General features: G+C 43.6%; 1 protein-coding gene across 5 annotated transcripts in view; it reads left to right on the plus strand.

Annotated features, from left to right (window-relative positions):
• LOC311144135 (myosin light chain kinase, smooth muscle-like) overlaps positions 1-12,832 on the plus strand; it is a 107,440-nt gene extending 94,608 nt beyond the window's left edge. For 3 of the 5 annotated variants that reach the window (XM_084180123.1, XM_084180122.1, XM_084180125.1), the window contains 10 exons: positions 113-139; positions 317-401; positions 711-914; positions 2,753-2,970; positions 3,249-3,372; positions 4,643-4,795; positions 5,254-5,377; positions 6,294-6,384; positions 7,038-7,166; positions 9,739-12,832. In XM_084180123.1, the coding sequence (XP_084036249.1) occupies positions 113-139; positions 317-401; positions 711-914; positions 2,753-2,970; positions 3,249-3,372; positions 4,643-4,795; positions 5,254-5,377; positions 6,294-6,384; positions 7,038-7,166; positions 9,739-9,980 (1,397 nt within the window). In that variant the 3' untranslated portion in view covers positions 9,981-12,832. The remainder of the gene's footprint in view (positions 1-112; positions 140-316; positions 402-710; positions 915-2,752; positions 2,971-3,248; positions 3,373-4,642; positions 4,796-5,253; positions 5,378-6,293; positions 6,385-7,037; positions 7,167-9,738) is intronic. The other 2 variants (XM_084180124.1, XM_084180126.1) reach the window with 1 other exon arrangement.
• The last annotated feature ends 9,763 nt before the right edge of the window (positions 12,833-22,595 follow it).

Raw genomic sequence — 22,595 nt, forward strand, 5'->3', positions numbered from 1 at the left:
TACTAACAAGCCATTTTCTTTGACATTGTGTCAGACATTGATTTGTATTCATAATAATGATTATTGATTCCAACTAATGACTAATGACATTTCTGATAATTTATTCTAACAGAAAAGGAGGAGGTTGAGGATGATGAAGGTATGTTTAATCTAATCCAAGTTCATATGTAATTGCTTCCTTTAAAAAATCATTTTGGTAACACCTTCTATGATATGTAAAATTGTTATAATGCCTTATAATGCCTTTATAATGTGTTATGACACAGTGACTATTAGCATCCATAATGAATCCTAAGCGTCATGTTCCTATATTCAGACAAAGACCCAGACTACAGAGATGTGACCGTTAGAACAGATGTGAAAGTCAAGGATCTGTATGATGTGGAAGAGCGGCTCGGAACGTGAGTACCCTCCTATCAACAACGACTGTGTCCCAAATGGCACCATATTCCCTATATAGTACACTACTTCTGACCATAGGGCTCTGGTCAAAAGTAGTGCACTATGGAGGTAATAGGCCCTGGTCAGAATTAGTGCACTATATAGGGTATAGGGTGTCAATTGGGACGTAGACAACATGTTGGTCAGCAAAGCATTGGTCCACATTGACATGTATCTACATCTGCAATAGGCCTACTGTGTATACCTCATCCATGATATCCTCTGTATCAGACTCCAAAAAATAATCATTTTCCTTTTCTGTGCTTTAGGGGGAAATTCGGACAGGTATTCAAACTGTTGGAGAAGGCAACGAAAAAGCATTGGGCTGGAAAGTTCATCAAGGCCTACTCTGCAAAAGAGAAAGATAATGTGAGACAAGAGATTGCTATAATGAACTCCCTCCATCACCCCAAACTTGTCCAGTGCATTGATGCCTTCGAAGGCAAGTCGGACATCGTCATGGTTTTGGAAATGTGAGTATATTTAACCCATACTTTACAAAAAGTTGATATTCATTTGGGTTACCCAGGATGCATCCTAAATGGCACCCTATTCCCTATATAGTGCACTACTTTTGACCAGAGCCCTTTGGCTAGAAACATAAGGTTATTTAGTAGATATACAACTGGAATGAATACAGGTGCATTTGAGGATTTCCACTTGGCACTCATGTTAACAAATTACACTACATGACCAGAAGTATGTGGACACCTGCTCGTCGAACATCTCATTCTAAAATCATGGGCATTAATATGGAGTTGTTACCCCTTTGGTGCTATAACAGCCTCCACTCTTCTGGGAAGGCTTTCCACTATATGTTGGAACATTGCAGTGGGGACTTGCTTCCATTCAGCCACAAGAGCATTAGTGAGGTTGGGCACTGATGTTGGCCGATTAGGCCTAGCTCGCAGTCGGCGTTCCAATTCATCCCAAAGGTGTTCGATGGGGTTGAGGTCAGGGCTCTGTGCAGGCCAGTCAAGTTCTTCCACACCGATCTGGACAAACCATTTCTGTATGGACCTCGCTTTGTGCACAGGGGCATTGTCATGCTGAAACAGGAAAGGGCCTTCCCCAAACTGTTGTCACAAGGTTGGAAACACAGAATCGTCTAGAATGTCATTCATTGTATGCTGTAGCATTAAGATTTCCCTTCACTGGAACTAAGGAGCCTGAACCATGAAAAACAGCCCCAGACCATTATTCCTCCTCCACCAAATGTTACAATTGGCACTATGCTTTGGAGAAGGTAGCGTTCTCCTGGCATCCGCCAAACCCAGATTCGTCCATTGGACTGCCAGATGGTGAAGCATGATTCATCACTCCAGAAAACGTGTTTCCACTGCACCAGAGTCCAATGGCGGCGAGCTTTACACCACTCCTGCCGACGCTTGGCATTGCGCATGGTGATCTTAGGCTTGTGTGCAGCTGCTCGGCCATGGAAAGCTATTTCATGAAGCTCCCGACGAACAGTTCTTATGCTAATGTTGCTTCCAGAGGCAGTTTGGAACTTGGTAGTGAGTGTTGCAACCGAGGACAGACGATGTATACGCGCTACGTGCTTCAGCACTCGGCGGTCCCGTTGTGTGGCCTAGCATTTTTCGGCTGAGCCGTTGTTGCTCCTAGATGTTTCCACTTCACAATAACAGCACTTACAGTTAACCGGGGCAGCTCTAGCAGGGCAGAAATGTGATAAAACTGACTTGTTGGAAAGCTCTTCAGTAAGGACATTCTACTGCCAATGTTTATGTATGGAGATTGCATTGCTGTGTGCTCGATTTTATACACCTGTCAGCAACGGGTGTGGCTGAAATAGCCGAATCCACTTATTTTAAGTGATGTAGTGTATCTGAGTATGAAAATGTATATGATAACGTTTATTTTGAGAATGTCAAAGGAAATTGATTTGCATTTAAACATCTCCATTATTCGTGGCTAATGATTCTTTTTGACCAGACAGACACTTCACACAGACAGAAATGTTGGCTTTTTTATGTGGTGATGCTTGGAAAAAGTTCACTTGCCAAGTATTTGAGACATGTAAACACATTAGACTGGTCCATTTCCCCTATTATTTGTATAGCATTATCAAAAGGTAGACTGACACAAGAACAATGGACTCACTTGACTCTATTTTAAAACCGCAATTGTCCATAGTACTAATTTTAGATGATAAAGCTGTCAAAGCTAAAAAATGATATTCGAGATACTCTAATCTGACAAGTATTTGATATCCAGTTAATGATTTTCATATTTGGCTGTAATGTGTTTCGCAGGACCTCAACCATCATTCTCTCTCTCTCGTTCTCTGCAGGATCTCTGGCGGGGAGCTGTTTGAGCGTATCATCGATGAAGACTTTGAGCTGACAGAAAGAGAGGTCATTAAGTACATGCTGCAGATCGTGGACGGGGTTCATTACATCCACAAGCAGGGCATCGTCCATCTGGACCTTAAGCCTGAGAATATCATGTGTGTCAACAAGACTGGGAGCACCATCAAACTCATTGACTTCGGCCTCGCTCGCAGACTAGGTATCCAGGCCTCATGTGCACAGGACAATTTCAGAAATAGGGTTGCAAAATTCCGGTAATTTAACCAAAATTCCCAGGTTTCCCAGAAATCCTGGTGGTAGGATTCCCAGATATCCTGCTTATTCCCTCCTGATTCCAACTGGGAAAGTTACTGGAATTTTGCAACCCTATTCAGAATCATAGCAACATCTATCTTTTCAATAACTTCCTATTCTAATGAATGCTAAATAAACACCAACATTTCATTTTTGAAACCGTCTTCCCCTGTGTGCTCCTAGAAAGCTCTGGAACATTGAAAGTTCTGTTTGGAACCCCTGAGTTTGTGGCCCCTGAAGTGATCAACTATGAAGCAATCAGTTACCCAACAGACATGTGGAGTATAGGGGTCATCTGCTACATCCTGTGAGTGTCAAACCAGTTATAACGACACTTATAATCACTATAAGTACCCTTATAACCATTCTTACTTGTAATGTTTGGAGGAAGCTTCTATGTTAACACTTTATTTGGTTAATCCCAAATAGATGGTTTGTAAATGTTCAGTAGATGTTGAACTAGCTGTCAACAACATTTCAACAAACTATCCGCTAACCCCAGCCCTAACCTTAACCCTTATCCTAACCCTAACCTAACATTAACCCTAACTGTAACCTAGCAAGGTGTTGCAGTAACAGTTGACAGTTTGTTGATAGTGTGAGCATCTATAGATCATCTATAGGGGACTATCCAAATAAAGTGTGAACGTTACCATGACCGCTAGCCTTAACCCTAATCTTAACCATAAACCTAACATTAAACCTAAACCTAGCAAGCTGTTGGGGTAATATAGTTTGTTGATAATTTGAGCATCTGTAGATAATCTATAGGGCACTATCCAAATAGTCTATTTGCTACCATGTGTCCCTAATCTCAAACCTGCCTTATTGGGTTTCTCTGGGCTTCTTTCCACAGGCAGGCAGGCAGGCAGGCAGGCAGGCAGGCAGGCAGGCAGGCAGGCAGGCAGGCAGGCAGGCAGGCAGGCAGGCAGGCAGGCAGGGAGTGTGTGTATGGGCCTCTCCATCCTCTATGCCTGTAAATGGATATAGAGACAGAGCAGAGCAATACTCTCCAGTGCCCCAAACCTCTGTGAGGTCTCCTCGGTCCACAAAGATGTATTACAAACTGCTTACATAACAGTGTTAGTAGTGAGGCTCTGTGATCTCTATTGCTTCAGAGATTTCAGGCCTGCATCCCAAACAGCTCCCTATTCCCTATGTAGGGCACTACTTTTGACCAAAGCCCTATGGGAATAAGGTGCCAATAGGGTGCCATTTGGGACGCATACAAGGTTTCATCCATCCTGTTACAGAGTCCTGACTCACTTAGTGGTATACCGATATAGACCTATGTCTAGCATGGAAAACATCTGGGTGTGCCCAATAAGACTGGCTTTGTTGAACATGATGAACACTTACCAAGACTCACCAGTGAGCACTGTTTAGGGTGCCGGCAGGGTGTGGTGCATTTTCCATGCAGAGCAGAAATGTTTTTTGGTAGACCTTGTTGTTCTGCACCTTTTGTAGGTCAAGCATTCATTATACCTCTCTCTCTCTCTCTCTTTTCCTTTCTTTCTTTCTCTCTCTTTCTTTCTCACTCTCCCTCTCTCCAACCCCCCTCTCTCTCCCTCCATCAGGGTGAGTGGCCTGTCCCCATTCATGGGGGATAACGACAACGAGACCCTTTCCAATGTGACCTCGGCCACCTGGGACTTTGAAGACGACGCCTTCGATGAAATCTCAGACCATGCCAAAGACTTCATTACCAACTTGCTGAAGAAGGATATGAGGTAAGCAACATGATGCTCTCTGAAATACAGCTTGATTAAAGAGCCATGTGTGTCCCAAATGGCACAATATTCCCTACATAGTGCACTACTTTACCATACTTGATCATAATGTAGTGTACTAAATAGGGAATAGGGTGGCATTTGGGTGAAAGCCCCAGTTCTGACATGATTTGAGTGTAAATGTTGTAGAATGTCTTTGATCAGCCTGACAGATGTCTCTGTTTAGATTGTTGAGGTGTCATATATCTGTTATTTAGTCTCCTTTTGCTAACGGTTGCTTTTGACTCTGTTAGCGTCCCAAATGGCACCCTATTCCCCATGTAGTGCACTACTTTTGACCAGGGCGTGCCATTTGGGACGCAACCCTATCTCGGTCCAAATCTCTATCTGATGTGTTGTAATACAGTGAGAATAACGTCTTTGCGCCTCTCAATGTTCATGTGTTTCTGTGATCGTAGGGCTAGACTGACATGTGATCAGTGCTATGAGCACCCATGGCTAAAACAAGACACTGGCAAAATGGAGGCCAAGAAGCTGTCCAAGGAGAGGATGAAGAAATACATCTTGAGAAGGAAATGGCAGGTAGGTAACAGCAGAACAGATCATGTGCTGTGTCCCAAATGGCACCCTATGAGCCTTGGTCAAAAGTAGTGCACGATAGAATAGGGTGCCATTTGGGACGTAGACCATGTCTCCTGTTACAGATCAACATATGCCCATCCATCTTTATCACAAGACAAGCACTGTAGTGCGGGGTAGTACATATTAATCCACCCAAACATGTTTGAGATTGAGAATATGTGTTAGATATGGTGCACTATGAGTTTCGCTAAAGTTCCACTATAGGATAGACTACGAAAAGAACTGTATTGTTGATTGTTAGCCTACTCTGAGCTTCCAAGTTATGACAAATGAGTCTCACGAAGTCCCTGCAGTTCAACTCCTTCTCTGAGTGCTCACACATGAGTAAACCTCTCATTGTGTTAAACAGTCACCATGGAGGTCCATTAGTATTTCATGAGGTAAAAAATACAAACTGCGAGTATTACTTTGGAAAACTAGAACACAAAACAGTAGAGACCGTGAAAGTGGAGAGATGTCCGATTTATTTGTACCTGTGTTTTGATCAACATGTACAAATCCTGAAGGCAACAATCTCCGTGATCAAGTTATCCACCATGCTTTGTTTATAGTAGCAAACAGTTTTAGGGCCATACATCATAGAGTGCATCCCAAATGGCAGCCCATGCCATATAGCGTGTACTACTATAGACCAGCTCTGGTAAAAAGTAGTGCACTATAAATGGAATAGGGTGCCATTTGGGACACTGCCCTACTCTGTACTTCATGGCCAACTAACAAGACATTTCTTATTGATACAAACAAGGCCATTAATTAATAAGCGTCCCCTTAACATTTCTTGATGATGTCTATTCCTATACCAAGGACTGTTTGTCTGCGAAAGAATGTAACGAGTGTATCATTGATTTCATGGCAGAAAACCGGACATGCAGTGCGGGCCATCGGAAGACTGTCGTCAATGGCGATGTTGGCGGGCGTCAGTGCCAAGAAAGGCTCCCCTACTGAAGGTGGCATGGCGTTTTTTTTTTTTGCTCCTTATGAATGTTCCTAACCTTTCTGTTGTACCCCAGAGCAGGGGATGGCACTCAGCTAGGGGTGTTTGTTTTATTAATGCCACCCTGTGAACATTTGCCCTCCTTTTTTTGGAGCACTTTGGTTGGTACAGTTAGTGGTGCTACCAGTGGAGCTGCTGCTCCTATTCAAACTCAAAGCAGCGCACTGTTAAGTTGTTAAAGTGGCAATATGTAACTTTTTGGGCAACCCGACCAAATTCACATAGAAATGTGAGTTATAGATCTGTCATTCTCATTGAAAGCAAGTCTAAGAAGTGGTAGATATGTTGTATGTGCGCTATTTATATGCTTCCCGTTCTTAAGTTTGTTTTTGCATCTTTTACTTTCGGTTTTGTACACCAGATTCAAACAGCTGAAACAACAATATTTTTGGTTATGGAAAAGATATTTCACAGCGGTTTGGATGGTACAATGATTCTCTACACTACACTAGCTTATTTTGTCACATAAACTGAAATTAGGCAAACTATTAGAGTTTTAGCAACCAGGAAATGGCCGAGCGATTTCTGCATAGTGCAACTTTAAGTTCAACTTGAGGCAAAATCAATGTGTCATTTTGTTTTCCCCCATTGTCGCATGTTTCATAGAGGACAACCAGTTCCTTGAATGCCTAGAGTATGAGGAGAAAACCCAGGTCAAGCCCACCTTCAGCTCAGTCATCAAGGATGTGGAGGTGGTGGAGGGGAGCGCAGCCAGATTTGACTGCAAGATCGAGGGTAATGTCTCACAACCTCTTCATTTACATACATCACAATCTCCTAATTTACGTATACGTACGTCACAAGTGTTGAATCCATTCATCTGCCATGAAGTCCATCAACCAAACAATAGGACAATATATTTTTAGCAAATCAAATCATTGTATTTGTCACATACACGTGTTTAGCAGATATTATTATTATTATTATTAATATGCCATTTAGCAGATGCTTTTATCCAAAGCGACTTACAGTCATGCGTGCATACATTTTTGTGTATGGGTGGTCCCAGGGATCGAACCCACTACCCTGGCGTTACAAGCGCCGTACTCTACCAGCTGAGCTACAGAGGACCACACAGATGTTATTGCGGGTGTAGCGAAATGCTTGTGCTTCTAGCTCCGACAGTGCAGTAATATCTAACAAGTAATATCTAACAATTTCACAACATATACCCTATACACACAAATCTAGTAAGGAATGGAATTTAGGAATATATACATATATGGACAAGCAATGACAGAGCGGCATGGACTAAAATACAGTAGAATATTATAGAATAGAGTACAGTATATACATATGAGATGAGTAGTGCAAGATATGTAAACATTATTAAAGTGACTAGTGTTCCATTTCTTAAAGTGGCCAGTGATTTCAATAGGCAACAGCAGCCTCTAATGTGCTAGTGATGGCTATTTAACAGTCTGATGGCCTTGAAATAGAAGCTATTTTTCATTCTCTCTGTCCCAGCTTTGATGCATCTGTACTGACCTCGCCTTCTGGATGATAGCGGCCTTCCTTTTTGGCCTTCCTGTGACATCGGGTGATGTAGGTGTCTTGGAGGGCGGGTAGTTTGCCCCCGGTAATGCGTTCGGCAGACCGCACCACCCTCTGGAGAGCCCTGTGGTTGCGGGCGGTGCAATTGCCGTACCAGGCGGTGATATAGCCCGACAGGATGCTCTCAATTGTGCATCTGTAAAAATGTGTGAGGGTTTTAGGTGCCAAGCCAAATTTCTTCAGCCTCCTGAGGTTGAAGAGGCTCTGTTGCACCTTCTTCACCACACTGTCTGCGTGGGTGGACCATTTCAGTTTGTCAGTGATGTGTACGCCAAGGAACTTGAAGCTTTCCACATTCTCCACTGCAGTCCCGTCGATGTGGATAGGGGGGTGCACCCTCTGGTGTTACCTGAAGTCCACGATAATCTCCTTTGTTTTGTTGACGTTGAGTGAGAGGTTATTTTCCTGGCACCACACTCCCAGAGCCCTCACCTCCTCCCTGTAGGCGGTCTCGTCATTGTTGGTAATCAAGCCTTCTACTGTTGTGTCGTCTGCAAACTTGATGATTGAGTTGGAGGCGTACTTGGCCACGCAGTCATGGGTGAACAGGGAGTACAGGAGGGGGCTGAGCATGCATCCTTGTGGGGCCCCAGTGTTGAGTATCAGCGAAGTGGAGATGTTGTTTCCTACCTTCACCACCTGGGGGCGGTCCGTCAGGAAGTCCAGGACCCAGTTGCACAGGGCGGAGTTCAGACCCAGGGCCTCAAGCTTAATGATGAGCTTGGAGGGTACTATGGTGTTGAATGCTGAGCTATAGTCAATGAACAGCATTCTTACATGGGTATTCCTCTTGTCCAGATGGGATAGGGCAGTGTGCAGTGTGATGGCGATTGCATCGTCTGTGGATCTATTGGGGCGGTAAGCAAATTTAAGTGGGTCTAGGGTGACAGGTAAGGTAGAGGTGATATGATCATTGACTAGTCTCTCAAAGCACTTCATGATGACAGAGGTGAGTGCTACGGGGTGATAGTCATTTAGTTCAGTTACCTTTGCTTTCTTGGGTACAGGAACAATGGTGGCCATCTTGAAGCATGTGGGAACAGCAGACTGGGAAAGGGAGAGATTGAATATGTCGGTAAACACACCAGCCAGCTGATCTGCGCATGCTCTGAGGACCCGGCTTGGGATGCCTTGCGGAGTGCGTAGCTACACTGTTTGTATTCTGCCATATTCCCAGTCACCTTGCCATGTTTAAATGCGGTGGTTCACGCTTTCAGTTTTGCGCGAATGCTGCCATCTATCCACGGTTTCTGGTTAGGGTAGGTTTTAAGAGTCACAGTTGGCACAACATCACCTATACACTTCCTGATAAACTCAGTCACCGTTAAAGTGAATTCATCTAAATTATTTTCGCAAGCTACCCGGAACATATCCCAGTCCGCGTGATCAAAACAATCTTGAAGTTTGGATTCCAATTGGTCAGACCAGCGTTGAACAGTCCTTAGCACGGGTCCATAGCACACATAGTGTAAGCTTTGCTCTCAATGGTTGTCCATAGACGTAGGTCAGTAAACCAGGATTAACGACAACAAGGTCATCTGTTTCATCCCATTTGTATTTCTAATACCACCTACATCCTATGACTACCCAATGAGACACACCTTGCATCCCAAATGGCACTCTATTCCCTATATAGTGCACTACGTTTGACCAGAGCCCCATGGGCCTGGGTCAAAAGTAGTGCACTATACAGGGAATAGGGGGTGACATTTGAGACACATCTACAGTATAAAGATTGTTTGTGTTTTCCCAGGCTACCCTGATCCAGAGGTGGTGTGGTACAAAGACGAACAGCCGATCAAAGAGACGCGCCACTTCCAGATCGATTATGACGAGGAGGGCAACTGCAGCCTGGTGATCTCGGAAGTGAACGGCGACGACGATGCCAAATACACTGTCAAGGCTGTCAACAGCCTGGGCGAGGCCACATGCACAGCCGAACTCCTGGTGGAGGTGATGGCGGAGGAGGAGGAGGAGGAGGAGGAGGAGGAATGAGCGGTATGACTGGTACAAGACGAACAGATGATATCCCCTGTTTTTAGCCTTTAATCTCTTTTTTAATGGGTCGTTCCACCAATTAGGTGCCTTTTGAGTAGTGTAGCTTAAAAAAAAACTTTTAAAAAACGTTTTATTTCACCTAATTTTTACATTCTGTCAGAACACATAATAAAAAACATGTTTTCCCATCTTAAGAGGTTAAATAAAAATGTATAGTCAGTAACAGGGTTGACCGTAACAGGGTTGACCGTAACAGGGTTGACGATTTCTTCTTAAATCATCTATACATTTCCTTGTGACGGGGAATGGAAGCTTGTTGTGTGCAACAGGGAGGGGCAATTGAATGCAAGCTTCACAAAAAAAATTTTAATTGTTAAAACATTTCTAGCCTGTCTATCTATGGGTAACAGGGTTGATGGGTTATTCTCGAACCACTCCGTTTTCCACCACAAAACACCAGAAAATGTCCAAAAAGAGTAGAACCAGCTCACCTGCTTTTACACTATGATTTGACTATTAGATGTTCAATGTTTCTTTTGAAAAAACTATTTAAAAAGGAATAGTTTCACCATATTAAAACGAGAGTTCAGTTCACGTAACAGGGTTGACCTTAAAATGAGGGACTTTTTTATTTCTTTTTTTACTTCAAATGAATCACTAATCACATGAAATTAAAAATAATAATCAGAAATGACTTTGTCAAAGCAAAGAAAATAACTACGGCTTTACAATGATGGTGAAAACTTGGATAAATGTTGGGATTAAGTGGGGTAAACATTTTCTAGCAGTCACAGAGGGACAACATGCAGAATTTTGGCACTTTAGCAAGTCTTTTATTCATATTAACCCTTTACATTGGCCTGTATGGATAGGGCTAAATTGAAATGTTTCCTACAGAAGAAATATGAAAAGCATATGCATAACTAAAATGTAATGTAAATGTAATAACCATGGTAGCGATGGAAAGGGAACAGTTTCGAGATTATGGCGAAAATATTAGGTCAAAGATGAGGACACAACAATTCATCTGACACAAGACTGAATCCAAACATTACACTGTTGATTTTATGTGCATTTTACATTTAATGTACTTTTCGTCACATTTGTTGATAACAAAATCTGAAAATACTCTGGATACATTCAGTAACATGATAAGAATATTCCTGGAAAATGTGGGGTAGGTGCAACATAAGAAAACAAAATGGCAGGGGATGGAGTGAGAGGACTAACTGGTGGCCTCACACCTCTCCAAAGTGTGCACTGTTCCTAAGAAATTGTAATGCACTTTTATGACTAAAAGAGTCTTCAACTATAAGGTGTTTTTTTTAGATCTCCTAGCTGTGCTGTTGAGGAACTAGAGCAAGCACACTTGTAGTTGTTTTGTTTGGAACACAACCCTGCATCCCCGCCCTCACACAATTACTGTTGTTGTTTACGGATTCCAAAAACTGTCCATTATAAATCGCAATCTGGGTCAGGTGGGCATCATTTGAAAGCCTGTTCTATTGCCAACATGACTAGCTAAGTTACAACATATGATATTACAGTGTTAGGCTTTCACAATGCAATTCAGGGAAACAGATCATTTTGGTGCGCATAGAAAGGAGTCATGAGTGCATTTAGGTGCGTGCGCCACGGCAAATTTTTCTCACAATAAACAAACAGGCTCATTCTGTTCAGAACAACCAAGGGTATGACGCCATGTCATCTTGTAACTGTACATCAAACACAGTGATCATAAATGTTGACACTGTATATGACATGAGTTTTATGAAATGGAAACGTGAAGTGCACATTTGGACTCATGGGTGTTTGGCTTGCTTGTATGACATCAAAGCAATATTTATTATCATCTTCAACGTCTCATCTTTCAAAATATATAGAGTCCTCTTAATTTACAGCATTTGCCTCACTCAGACAACAAAAATAGAACAAAAGTTGCCCGTTTAGCGGGAGAGATGGGGGCAACTTCTTGTCGCGTGAGGTACTTATGTTCAGAACGGCTTTCAGTCAAAACTCATACAGCGCTGTGAAGCGCAGAGCCAGTGCTCTGACGTCATGTATAGCATGTTACTGTCGTGCCCAAATCTGCAATTTTCAGCCCGTAAACTGGTACGAGTGGAAAGGGCTACAAATCAGATTGATCTCATTTTGCATGTGGTCTATTTTAAAGGGCAATATTTGTGTACAATCTCTACTTAAAATATCAAAGGGATGCAAAAGACACTCATTTCGTGGAATGACCTTAATAGCTGCGTTGCTAAGACACTCACCTTCTCCGACACACTCAGAAATGGGGGCGAAAATGGGCTTGATGACCTTTTGCTATGTTTGTGCACTTTCTTTCTTTTCTACTTATCTGTTATTTCAGATGTTAATATTTATAACATTACCTTGACATTAACCACATTCCAGCTGTTTGTGCTTTATCCATTTATTTAAAGGTATTTGATTTCCTTCAAGTTATCTACATTTTTCTTCCTTAACCAAACAAGCCCAAAGTGACTGGTGTGTTTGTGTTATCAGCATTATTTGCAATTACCCTGGGCTCTTTTAAGAATGATTTTTTTATTTTATTATTATTATTTAAGCACAGAGTCATGTTATCATATTTGAGCATCAGTTTTGAGATCTTCCTTGCAAGCACGTGTCCACGATATTACAAATTTGCAATACTAAACAGACCAGTGAATTATCACACCTAGATTTGTTTTGTATTAGATGTATGTAGATTATATTTCTAAATTTTTTATAAATGTATCATTTTGACGAACTGCAGATTACATGTAATGAGAACACTACAAGTGTAGTTACTCACCATTACTAAATAAATTTTTATCACAAAATCATGCTGGTTGTATTGTGATTGGGATGAGTTTCCTATGGTGTTAGAAGCTTGGAGAAATAATGTATTGATTGATTGATTCAAATAAAAATACACATATACACAGTACATAAAAAAAAAATCAAGGTGACCGTATTGCACAATAATGTCAGACTTATTTCCGTTGTGGTCACTAGATTTTTTTTTTCCCCATTTCAGATCAAGTTTATGAATTTCCTGGCTGGGCTGTGGGACAGTGGATGCGTATTGATAATTAAAATGTAACTGTTAACAGGCATTACCTGTGGATCATCATGAATAACTAACAGCTATCAACCAATCAGCATGCAGGATCCAAACTTAACATTTACATTTACATTTACGTCATTTAGCAGACGCTCTTATCCAGAGCGACTTACAAATAGGTGCATTCACCTTATAGCCAGTGGGATCACCACTTTACAAAGTTTTTTTTGTTTTTGGGTTGGGGTAAGGGGGGGTAGAAGGATTACTTTATCCTATCCCAGGTATTCCTTAAAGAGGTGGGGTTTCAAATGTCTCCGGAAGGTGGTGAGTGACTCCGCTGTCCTGGCGTCGTGAGGGAGCTTGTTCCACCATTGGGGTGCCAGAGCAGCGAACAGTTTTGACTGGGCTGAGTGGGAACTATGCTTCCGCAGAGGTAGGGGAGCCAGCAGGCCAGAGGTGGATGAACGCAATGCCCTCGTTTGGGTGTAGGGACTGATCAGAGCCTGAAGGTACAGAGGTGCCGTTCCCCTCACAGCTCCGTAGGCAAGCACCATGGTCTTGTAGCAGATGCGAGCTTCAACTGGAAGCCAGTGGAGTGTGCGGAGGAGCGGGGTGACGTGAGAGAACTTGGGAAGGTTGAACACCAGACGGGCTGCGGCATTCTGGATAAGTTGTAGGGGTTTAATGGCACAGGCAGGGAGCCCAGCCAACAGCGAGTTGCAGTAATCCAGACGGGAGATGACAAGTGCCTGGATTAGGACCTGTGCCGCTTCCTGTGTAAGGCAGGGTCGTACTCTCCGAATGTTGTAGAGCATAAACCTACATGAACCTTAACGTTTTATAATTAAAGTTTAAACATGAAACATACGATACTTTGATTTATTCAAGAAATATAAATCTTGTGAGGTGAATACAATGTGGTTCTCTCATTCTAAAAATCCATTCCAGTGCAAGGTCGCTAATCTACGTTGGTTTGGAATTCCGGCCTAAGTCTCATCAAAATCTTTACAGAACCTTCCCCCCTTCCTTCTCTAGACACAGTGGACAGGACCAGACATTTATTCGGACCTGCTTTCAGCATGACATGCACCACCAGTGGACAGTAGATCTGATCTGGTTCTAGACATGGACTGCGATGGTGAATCACATCAGATTGTGGAGAAGCCAACTTAATGAGTTTCTCCTGACCCAGCCCAACACTCCTATCAGTGCCCTCTGACCTCTCCCTTCTCACACCAGTCTCTCCTCCAACACGAAGTGAGCTTCGCTGGGCTCTTTCAAGTTCTGTTTCAGACGCTCCATCTCTCCATCCTTCATCACTATCTCTTTCTTTTCTTCCTCAACACTTATTTCAACTGTATCCAATTCAGTTATTAGTTCTCAAAGTATTGTGATATCTCCCTTGAGCTTCTGGATTACTCCATCTTTCTTCAGATAGTTCTGCAGCTCCTTCTCAAGCTTCTGTGTCATCTCTCTTTCCTCACCCCTCTATCTTTTCTGTATTATTCCCTCCATCTCGCTGACCTTGGCCTCTGCCTCCTGTTAGGTCTGACTGCTGTAGAAACACTCTCTGTTTCATGCCACCATCTTTACCTGCTCCAGCAGATCTGAGACCTGAGGGCCATGGGCACTATCCTTAATGTTGAGGACATGAGTGCTCTGCTCTTTCAGGCCGTCAGCATGGGTGAATAGAATCAGTGTGTCCTCAACAACCCTCCGCAAAAGTCTCCTCCATTCTCTCTAGCAGCCCTTGGGGAGCTCCACTGGTATGACCAGGATGGAAGGCGGGGGTTTTGGGGCATACAGACAGCGAAGAGTCCCACATTCTGTCTCATCTACTCCAGAGAGTTCATGGCAGAACCAGCCTGGAGTGTCCACCAACACCAGCCGTCTCCCACACATGTCCCCATCTCTCCTCTTACTCCTCTGGGTCACTGCAGAGGGGCTGGCCTGGGCCCCAAACTCCCCTCTGCCCAGGATGATGTTTCCTGCTGCACTCCTCCCAGCCGCAGTCCTCCCCAGCAGAACCAGTCTCAGCTCAGACACTGGGAGACACTGGGGAGTCTGGACTGCTGCTCTCTCCTTTCACTGAAACACAACACACAGCACTGACCAACACAGAGCGCACTGCTCAACACAGCACTGACCAACACAGAGCACTGCTCAACACACTCACTCTCCGTAGGTTGGACCACTTTAAAAACATAATGTAAAACCCAGGGTAAGAAACTTAACTCACTGAGTGGAGGATTCCACCCCATGCTGTTTCTCCTCCTCAGTGGGAGTGTGGGGTCTGTCTGAACTCTCTTCTCCTACTGTAACACAACACAAACCACTTAAGACCCAGAACTGTTTGGGGGTGTAAGTCAGTCAAAATCAGAGATCAAAATCAGGAGACAAAACATCAGGCAGCATGACTGGAAAAGCGTGCATATAATTTAACATAAGAATTGTTGCAATTTTGATACATAGCTGAATAGTTCCATCTTACCAAGTTCTGTTGTTTTCTTTACTGGTATCCAATCCAGTAGTAATTTGATTTGTTTCTCCTTGTCTTGTAGTTGCTTGTTACTCTCCTGTAGCTCCTTTTTAGATTCACTCAATGTCTTTCTCATCTCCTCTTGTTGACTTTTTCCTCTAGTTGTTTTTCCATTCCTCCCACCTATGGAAAATACAGAATTATGGATGATTAATCATTTTAATTTGATGATCAAAATGTATATTCTCTCCACTAGTTTTGTTCTCCACCTTGATATCTAATTACCAATTTTGAGTTATTGATTTCTGATTGATTTGCCAAACAGATTAATTCAATCATCCATGCATTCATCACATCAATACAAAAACCTTTCAGAATTTGTTTTACTCATCCAGCCTCTCTGACGTCAACCGTCATCTGAGATTATCAACCATTATAAAATCAACCATAAGAGAACATTATCGATATTATTCAGTTTAACAGACTAATTAATGAATGACAATCAATAAATCAGTTAATGGTTGATCATTAACTGATGTATTGATTATCATTCATGAATTCGTCGATCAAACTGATTGGTTCTGGGAACATGATTTATATGAATCTTCTCTCCTCCAGACTCGCACACTTACCAAGCTCACCAGCTGATTCCTCCCTCTTCAGCTTGACCCCCTTGGTCTCACGTAGTAAATACTCTGAGGCTGAACTAATGGTGTAAAACAGAGGTGAGTTATGTGTGGTAGACTACATCACTTGAATGCAAGATACAGTGCATCAGACTACTCCAATAATTCAATCCTCTCTCATATAGGGACTGTGGGCACCAATGGGATCTGGTTAGCTTCATTAGGTTAATTAACAGCATGTTTTTATTGGCCCATTTCTGGGCCAATAAAGGGTGTGTGCTCAGCCACCTCCTGTACTCCCTGTTCATCCATGACTGCGTGGCCAAGTACGCCTCCAACTCAATCATCAAGTTTGCAGACGACACAACAGTAGTAGGCTTGATTACGAACAATGACGAGACCGCCTACAGGGAGGAGGTGAGGGCTCTGGGAGTGTGGTGCCAGGAAAATAACCGCTCACTCAACGTCAACAAAACAAAGGAGATGATCGTGGACTTCAGGAAACAGCAGAGGGTGCACCCCCCTATCCACATTGACGGGACCGCAGTGGAGAAGGTGGAAAGCTTCAAGTTCCTTGGCGTACACATCACTGACAAACTGAAATGGTCCACCCACGCAGACAGTGTGGTGGAGAAGGCGCAACAGAGCCTCTTCAACCTCAGGAGGCTGAAGAAATGTGGCTTGTCACCTAAAACCCTCACAAACTTTTACAGATGCATAATTGAGAGCATCCGGTCGGGCTGTATCACCGCCTGGTACGATGGTGTGGTCTGCCGAACACATTACCGGGGGCAAACTACCCACCCTCCAAGACACCTACAGCACCCGATGTCACAGGAAGGCCAAAAAGATCATCAAGGACATCAATCACCCGAGCCACTGCCTGTTCACCCCGCTATCATCCAGAAGGCGAGGTCAGTACAGGTGCATCAAAGCTGGGACCGAGAGAATGAAAAACAGCTTCTTTCTCAAGGCCATCAGACTGTTAAATAGCCATCACTAGCACATTAGAGGCTGCTGCTGCCTATTGAAATCACTGGCCACTTTAAGAAATGGAACACTAGTCACTTTAATAATGTTTACATATCTTGCACTACTCATCTCATATGTATATACTGTATTATATTCTATAATATTCTACTGTCTCTTAGTCCATGCCGCTCTGTCATTGCTTGTCCATATATGTATATATTCTTAAATTCCATTCCTTACTAGATTTGTGTGTGTTGGGTATATGTTGTGAAATTGTTAGATATTACTTGTTAGATATTACTGCACTGTCGGAGCTAGAAGCACAAGCATTTTGCTACACCCGCAATAACACTTGATTTGATTTGATCGTCATGAGAACAGCACTGGTCTCAGGTGAGAGGTGACAGGACAGGGTGACATCTTCACCAACATCAGCGTCCGTATCATCTTCAGTGGTGATTCATTTAAATTAATCTGTTCAGGAGAAACATTTCTGGTTTATTTATATTTCCATATTCACAAATACTCTCCTCATAAACACAGCTCAATTAAAAGCTACAATAGACATATAATGACAAGGATAATGTCAATTATAAAATACAACACACCTACAATCCCATGTAGACATATTTATTTAAAGAAAATTAGAAAAAGAAGAAGTACAACATGAATACTACTATCAGTGGGAATCTATGATGCAGAAGGAATTGCAAAGAGTTTGGAGGGAGAAGTCACTGTGGAGGAGTAGAGCTGTTTCTCACAGACACAAACTCAGCTTCAACTCCTCATTCCAAACAGATTTCATCCAATGACACAGTTACACATAAAGAGACATTAAACCTCAAACTCATTTGACTTTACATTATTGGTTTAGTATTGTTGTCAAAAATATGTGTAAGAAAAGCTAATAATTAATTAAAAGAGTACTATGAACTCTGGACTCTGTCATTTCCTGCAATAAAAATAGAAAACAATCATATTTACATCATTTCCACCATACTGTATATTCATCAGATACATTTTATTTTTTTTAGGATCACAGATACAAACATCTCGTCTTCATTCTCTCCAGTCCTCAAGTTTGAAAAGTGAAATATACTGAGATCACCTCTTACCTTTACATATCTTCGTCTTCCACTTGACATAAACAGTTGTTGATTTAAATCCATAACAATGTTCCACTATTCAAGAAAAACATACTGTACATGAGTACATACAGACGTACGACAGCGTGGCCACGCACGACTCCAACACCATCATTAAGTTTGCTGACGACACAACGGTGGTAGACCTGATCACAGACAGCGATGAGACAACCTACAGGGAGGAGGTCAGGGACCTTGCAGTGTTGTGCCAGGACAACAGTCTCTCCCTCAATGTCAGCAAGACCAAGGAGCTGATCGTGGACTACAGGAAACAGGGGGGCTGTAGTGGAGCGGGTTGAAAGCTTCAAGTTCCTTGGTGTCCACATCACTAAGGACTTAACATGGTCCACATACACATCTGCACAGTCGTGAAGAGGGCACAACAGTGCCTCTTCTCCCTCAGGAGGCTGAAGTGATTTTTCATAGGCCCTCAGATCCTCAAGAGGTTCTACAGCTGCACCATCGAGAGCATCTTGACTGGCTGCATCACCGCCTGGTACGGCAACTGCACCACCCTCGACTGCAAAGCACTACAGTGGGTGGTACGGACGACCCAGTACATCACTGGGGCGGAGCTCCCCACCATCCAGGACCTCTATATCAAGCGGAGTCAGAGGAAGGCCCGAAAAATTGCGACTTCAGCCACCCAAGTCATGGACTGTTCTCTCTGCTACCATCTGGCAAGCGGTACAAGAGCATCCGGTCTCAGGCCAACAGGCTCCGAGAAGGGCTTCTATCCCTAAGCAATGGACTATTGAATAGCTAACCAATGTTTACCCAGACTAGTTGCACTGACTATATGTACACTCACAGGACTTTATCCACACAAGAAGAACAGCAAGAAGATTGTTCCAATCAGAGCTGGTCCAATGTCACAAGTCATGGAAACCGAAGGCAGTGGCATGCTGCTAAGCGGACGGGGGTGACTGCGAGAGGTTCGGAGCAGATTGACATAAGGAATAGCTTTGCTGCACTGGTGCCTGATCTACCTGCACCTTCATCGCTGGGATTGCCTGTGTCGGCGACGGGGGTGCTGACTCCAACTACACTGACTCCAGCAGTGGCTTCGTTGTCGAGTTCGGCTCCTTTCCCTCTCTCTAGATCTGATGGGGCACTGCCTGCTGTGGCAGGTCTGGACCAATCGCCGCAAGCAGCGGGCGTACGCTATCCTGCTTCTCGTGGGCCCATGAAAGGTTCAATGAATTGTGTGAGGGGTAGCAATGGACGGATTTCTCTATTCCCTTCTCCGGCCGTTGTATTGGGCAGTTCAATGGTGAGAAATGTATCAGTCCCTGGAGCAAAAACGTTGCGCTATCCAGGAACACGAGTACAGGACATCAATAAGTTGCTCACTAACATTTTAAATCAGAATCAGGAAATTGAGTCTGTCATAGTTCATGTGGGAATCAATAACATTATGAAGGGCAGCTCAGAACAGCTGAATATGGATTTTAAAGAACTGATTGGGTCACTGCTTGACACCAACAAACACCCCATCATTTCTGGCTCTCTGCCCTCCCTAAATCGTAGCATTGAATGTTTCAGCAGACTTTTAGCCCTCCATAACTGGCTACGAGACTATTGCAGCTCTGTGGGTGTAACATTTATTGACAATTTCGATACGTTCTGGAAACAAAGCTCGTTTTACAAGGAGGATGGGATCCAACCAAATTACTTGGGTTCCTGGCTCCTTTCACAGCATTATAAGGCTGCGTTGAGACAATTACTTATCAATGGGCTCCAGAGTGGCGCAGCGGTCTAAGGCACTGCATCTCAGTGCTTGAGGCGTCACTACAGACCCCCTGGTTCGGTTCCAGGCTGTATCACAACCGGCTGTGATTGGGAGTCCCATAGGATGGCGCACAATTGGCCCAGCGTCGTCCGGATTTGGCCGGTGCAGGCCGTCATTGTAAATAAGACTTTGTTCTTAACTGACTTGCCTAGTTAAATAAAGGTAAAATATTTTTGTGAAATGCTTAACCAACAGTGCATTTATTTTTTAACAAAAAAAGTAAGTGTTGAGAAAAAAAGAGCAGAAGTAAAATAAAATAACAGTAGGGAGGGTATATATACAGGGGGGTACCGGTGCAGAGTCAATGTGCGGGGGCACCGGCTAGTTGAGGTAGTTGAAGTAATATGTACATGTGGGTAGAGTTAAAGTGACTATGCATAAATAATTAACAGAGTAGCAGCAGCGTAAAAGGATGGGGTGGGGGGGCAGTGCAAATAGTCCGGGTAGCCATGATTAGCTGTTCAGGAGTCTTATGGCTTGGGGGTAGAAGCTGTTGAGAAGTCTTTTGGACCTAGACTTGGCACTCCGGTACCGCTTGCCATGCGGTAGCAGAGAGAACAGTCTATGACTAGGGTGGCTGGAGTCTTTTTTTTTTGAGGGCCTTCCTCTGACACCGCCTGGTATAGAGGTCCTGGATGGCAGGAAGCTTGGCCCCAGTGATGTACTGGGCCGTACGCACTACCCTCTGTAGTGCCTTGCGGTCGGAGGCCAAGCAGTTGCCATACCAGGCGGTGATGCAACCAGTCAGGATGCTCTCGATGGTGCAGCTGTATAACTTTTTGAGGATCTGAGGACCCATGCCAAATCTTTTCAGTCTCCTGAGGGGGAATAGGCTTTGTCGTGCCCTCTTCACGACTGTCTTGGTGTGTTTGGACCATGATAGTTCGTTGGTGATGTGGACACCAAGGAACTTGAAGCTCTCAACCTGTTCCACTACAGCCCTGTCGATGAGAATGGGGGCGTGCTCAGTCCTCTTTTTTTTTCCTGTAGTCCACAATCATCTCCTTTGTCTTGGTCACGTTGAGGGAGAGGTTGTTATCCTGGCACCACACGGCCAGGTCTCTGACCTCCTCCCTATAGGCTGTCTCATCGTTGTCGGTGATCAGGCCTACCACTGTTGTGTCGTCGGCAAACTTAATGATGGTGTTGTAGTCGTGCCTGGCCATGCAGTCATGGGTGAACAGGAAGTACAGGAGGGGACTGAGCACGCACCCCTGAGGGGCCCCTGTGTTGAGGATCAGTGTGGCAGATGTGTTGTGACCTACCCTTACCACCTGGGGGCGGCCCGTCAGGATGTCCAGGATCCAGTTGCAGAGGGAAGTGTTTAGTCCCAGGGTCCTTAGCTTAGTGATGAGCTTTGATGGCACTATGGTGTTGAATGCTGAGCTGTAGTCAATGAATAGCATTCTCAAGTAGGTGTTCCTCTTGACCAGGTGGGAAAGGGCAGTGTGGAGTGCAATAGAGATTGCATCATCTGTGGATCTGTTGGGGCGGTATGCAAATTGGAGTGGGTCTAGGGTTTCTGGGATAATGCTGTTGATGTGAGCCATGACCAGCCTTTCAAAGCACTTCATGGCTACAGACACCTACCATTGTGACGCTGAGTTGTCATAATGCTTCAGCAAATGTACATTATCCCAGTGGCTTTGGAAGACACAATGTAAGCAATCTAATTTATGTCCCTCTTACTGCCCTGAATGCCTCTGCTCATCCCACAGCTATTGCATGCGGTAATCATGTGCCTATGAACCAGAGTTATACTGTTAGCACTGAGGCGGTGTGCCTTAGTAGGAAGTCCACTGTGTGCAGCTCACCCTGCACTAACATAGATAACATGAGCATGACTACTTCTGTTTAACTTCCCAGTAAGGCAATGAAAACAATCAAGCATCCCAGAAAAGTGCAAAAAATAGCCCACGTGAACACATTTAGCTTAAGAAACAAGGTTAATGAAATCAATAATTTGCTAGTAACAGATGACATTCATATTCTCTCAGTCTCTGAAACTCACTTAGATAATACCTTTGATGATACAGTGGTAGCAATACATGGTTATAACATCTACAGAAAAGCTTAGATAGGATATCATGTTAAATACTGTTTAAGTAATATGGCTACAGGTTCATCTGCATCACCTAAAGCCCATTCTGGTGGGAAGCTGCTATAGACCACCAAGTGCTAACAGTCAGTATCTGGATAACATGTGTGAAATGCTTGTATATGATAATGTATATGATATCAACAGAGAGGTATATTTTCTGGGTGATTTAAACATTGACTGGCTTTCATCAGGCTGCCCACTCAAGAGAAAGCTTCAAACTGTAACTAGTGACTGAAACCTGGTTCATGTTATCAGTCAACCTACCAGGGTAGTTTCAAACAGCACAGGAATGAAATCATCAACATGTATTGATCACATCTTTACTAATGCTGCAGAAATGTGTTTGAAAGCTGTATCTAAATCCATTAGATGTACTGATCACAATATAGTAGCCATATCTAGGGAAACCAATGTTCCAAAGGCTGGG

This window comes from Coregonus lavaretus (genome assembly GCF_964263955.1).
Source record: "Coregonus lavaretus genome assembly, chromosome: 16".
Taxonomy (NCBI): Eukaryota; Metazoa; Chordata; class Actinopteri; order Salmoniformes; family Salmonidae; genus Coregonus; species Coregonus lavaretus.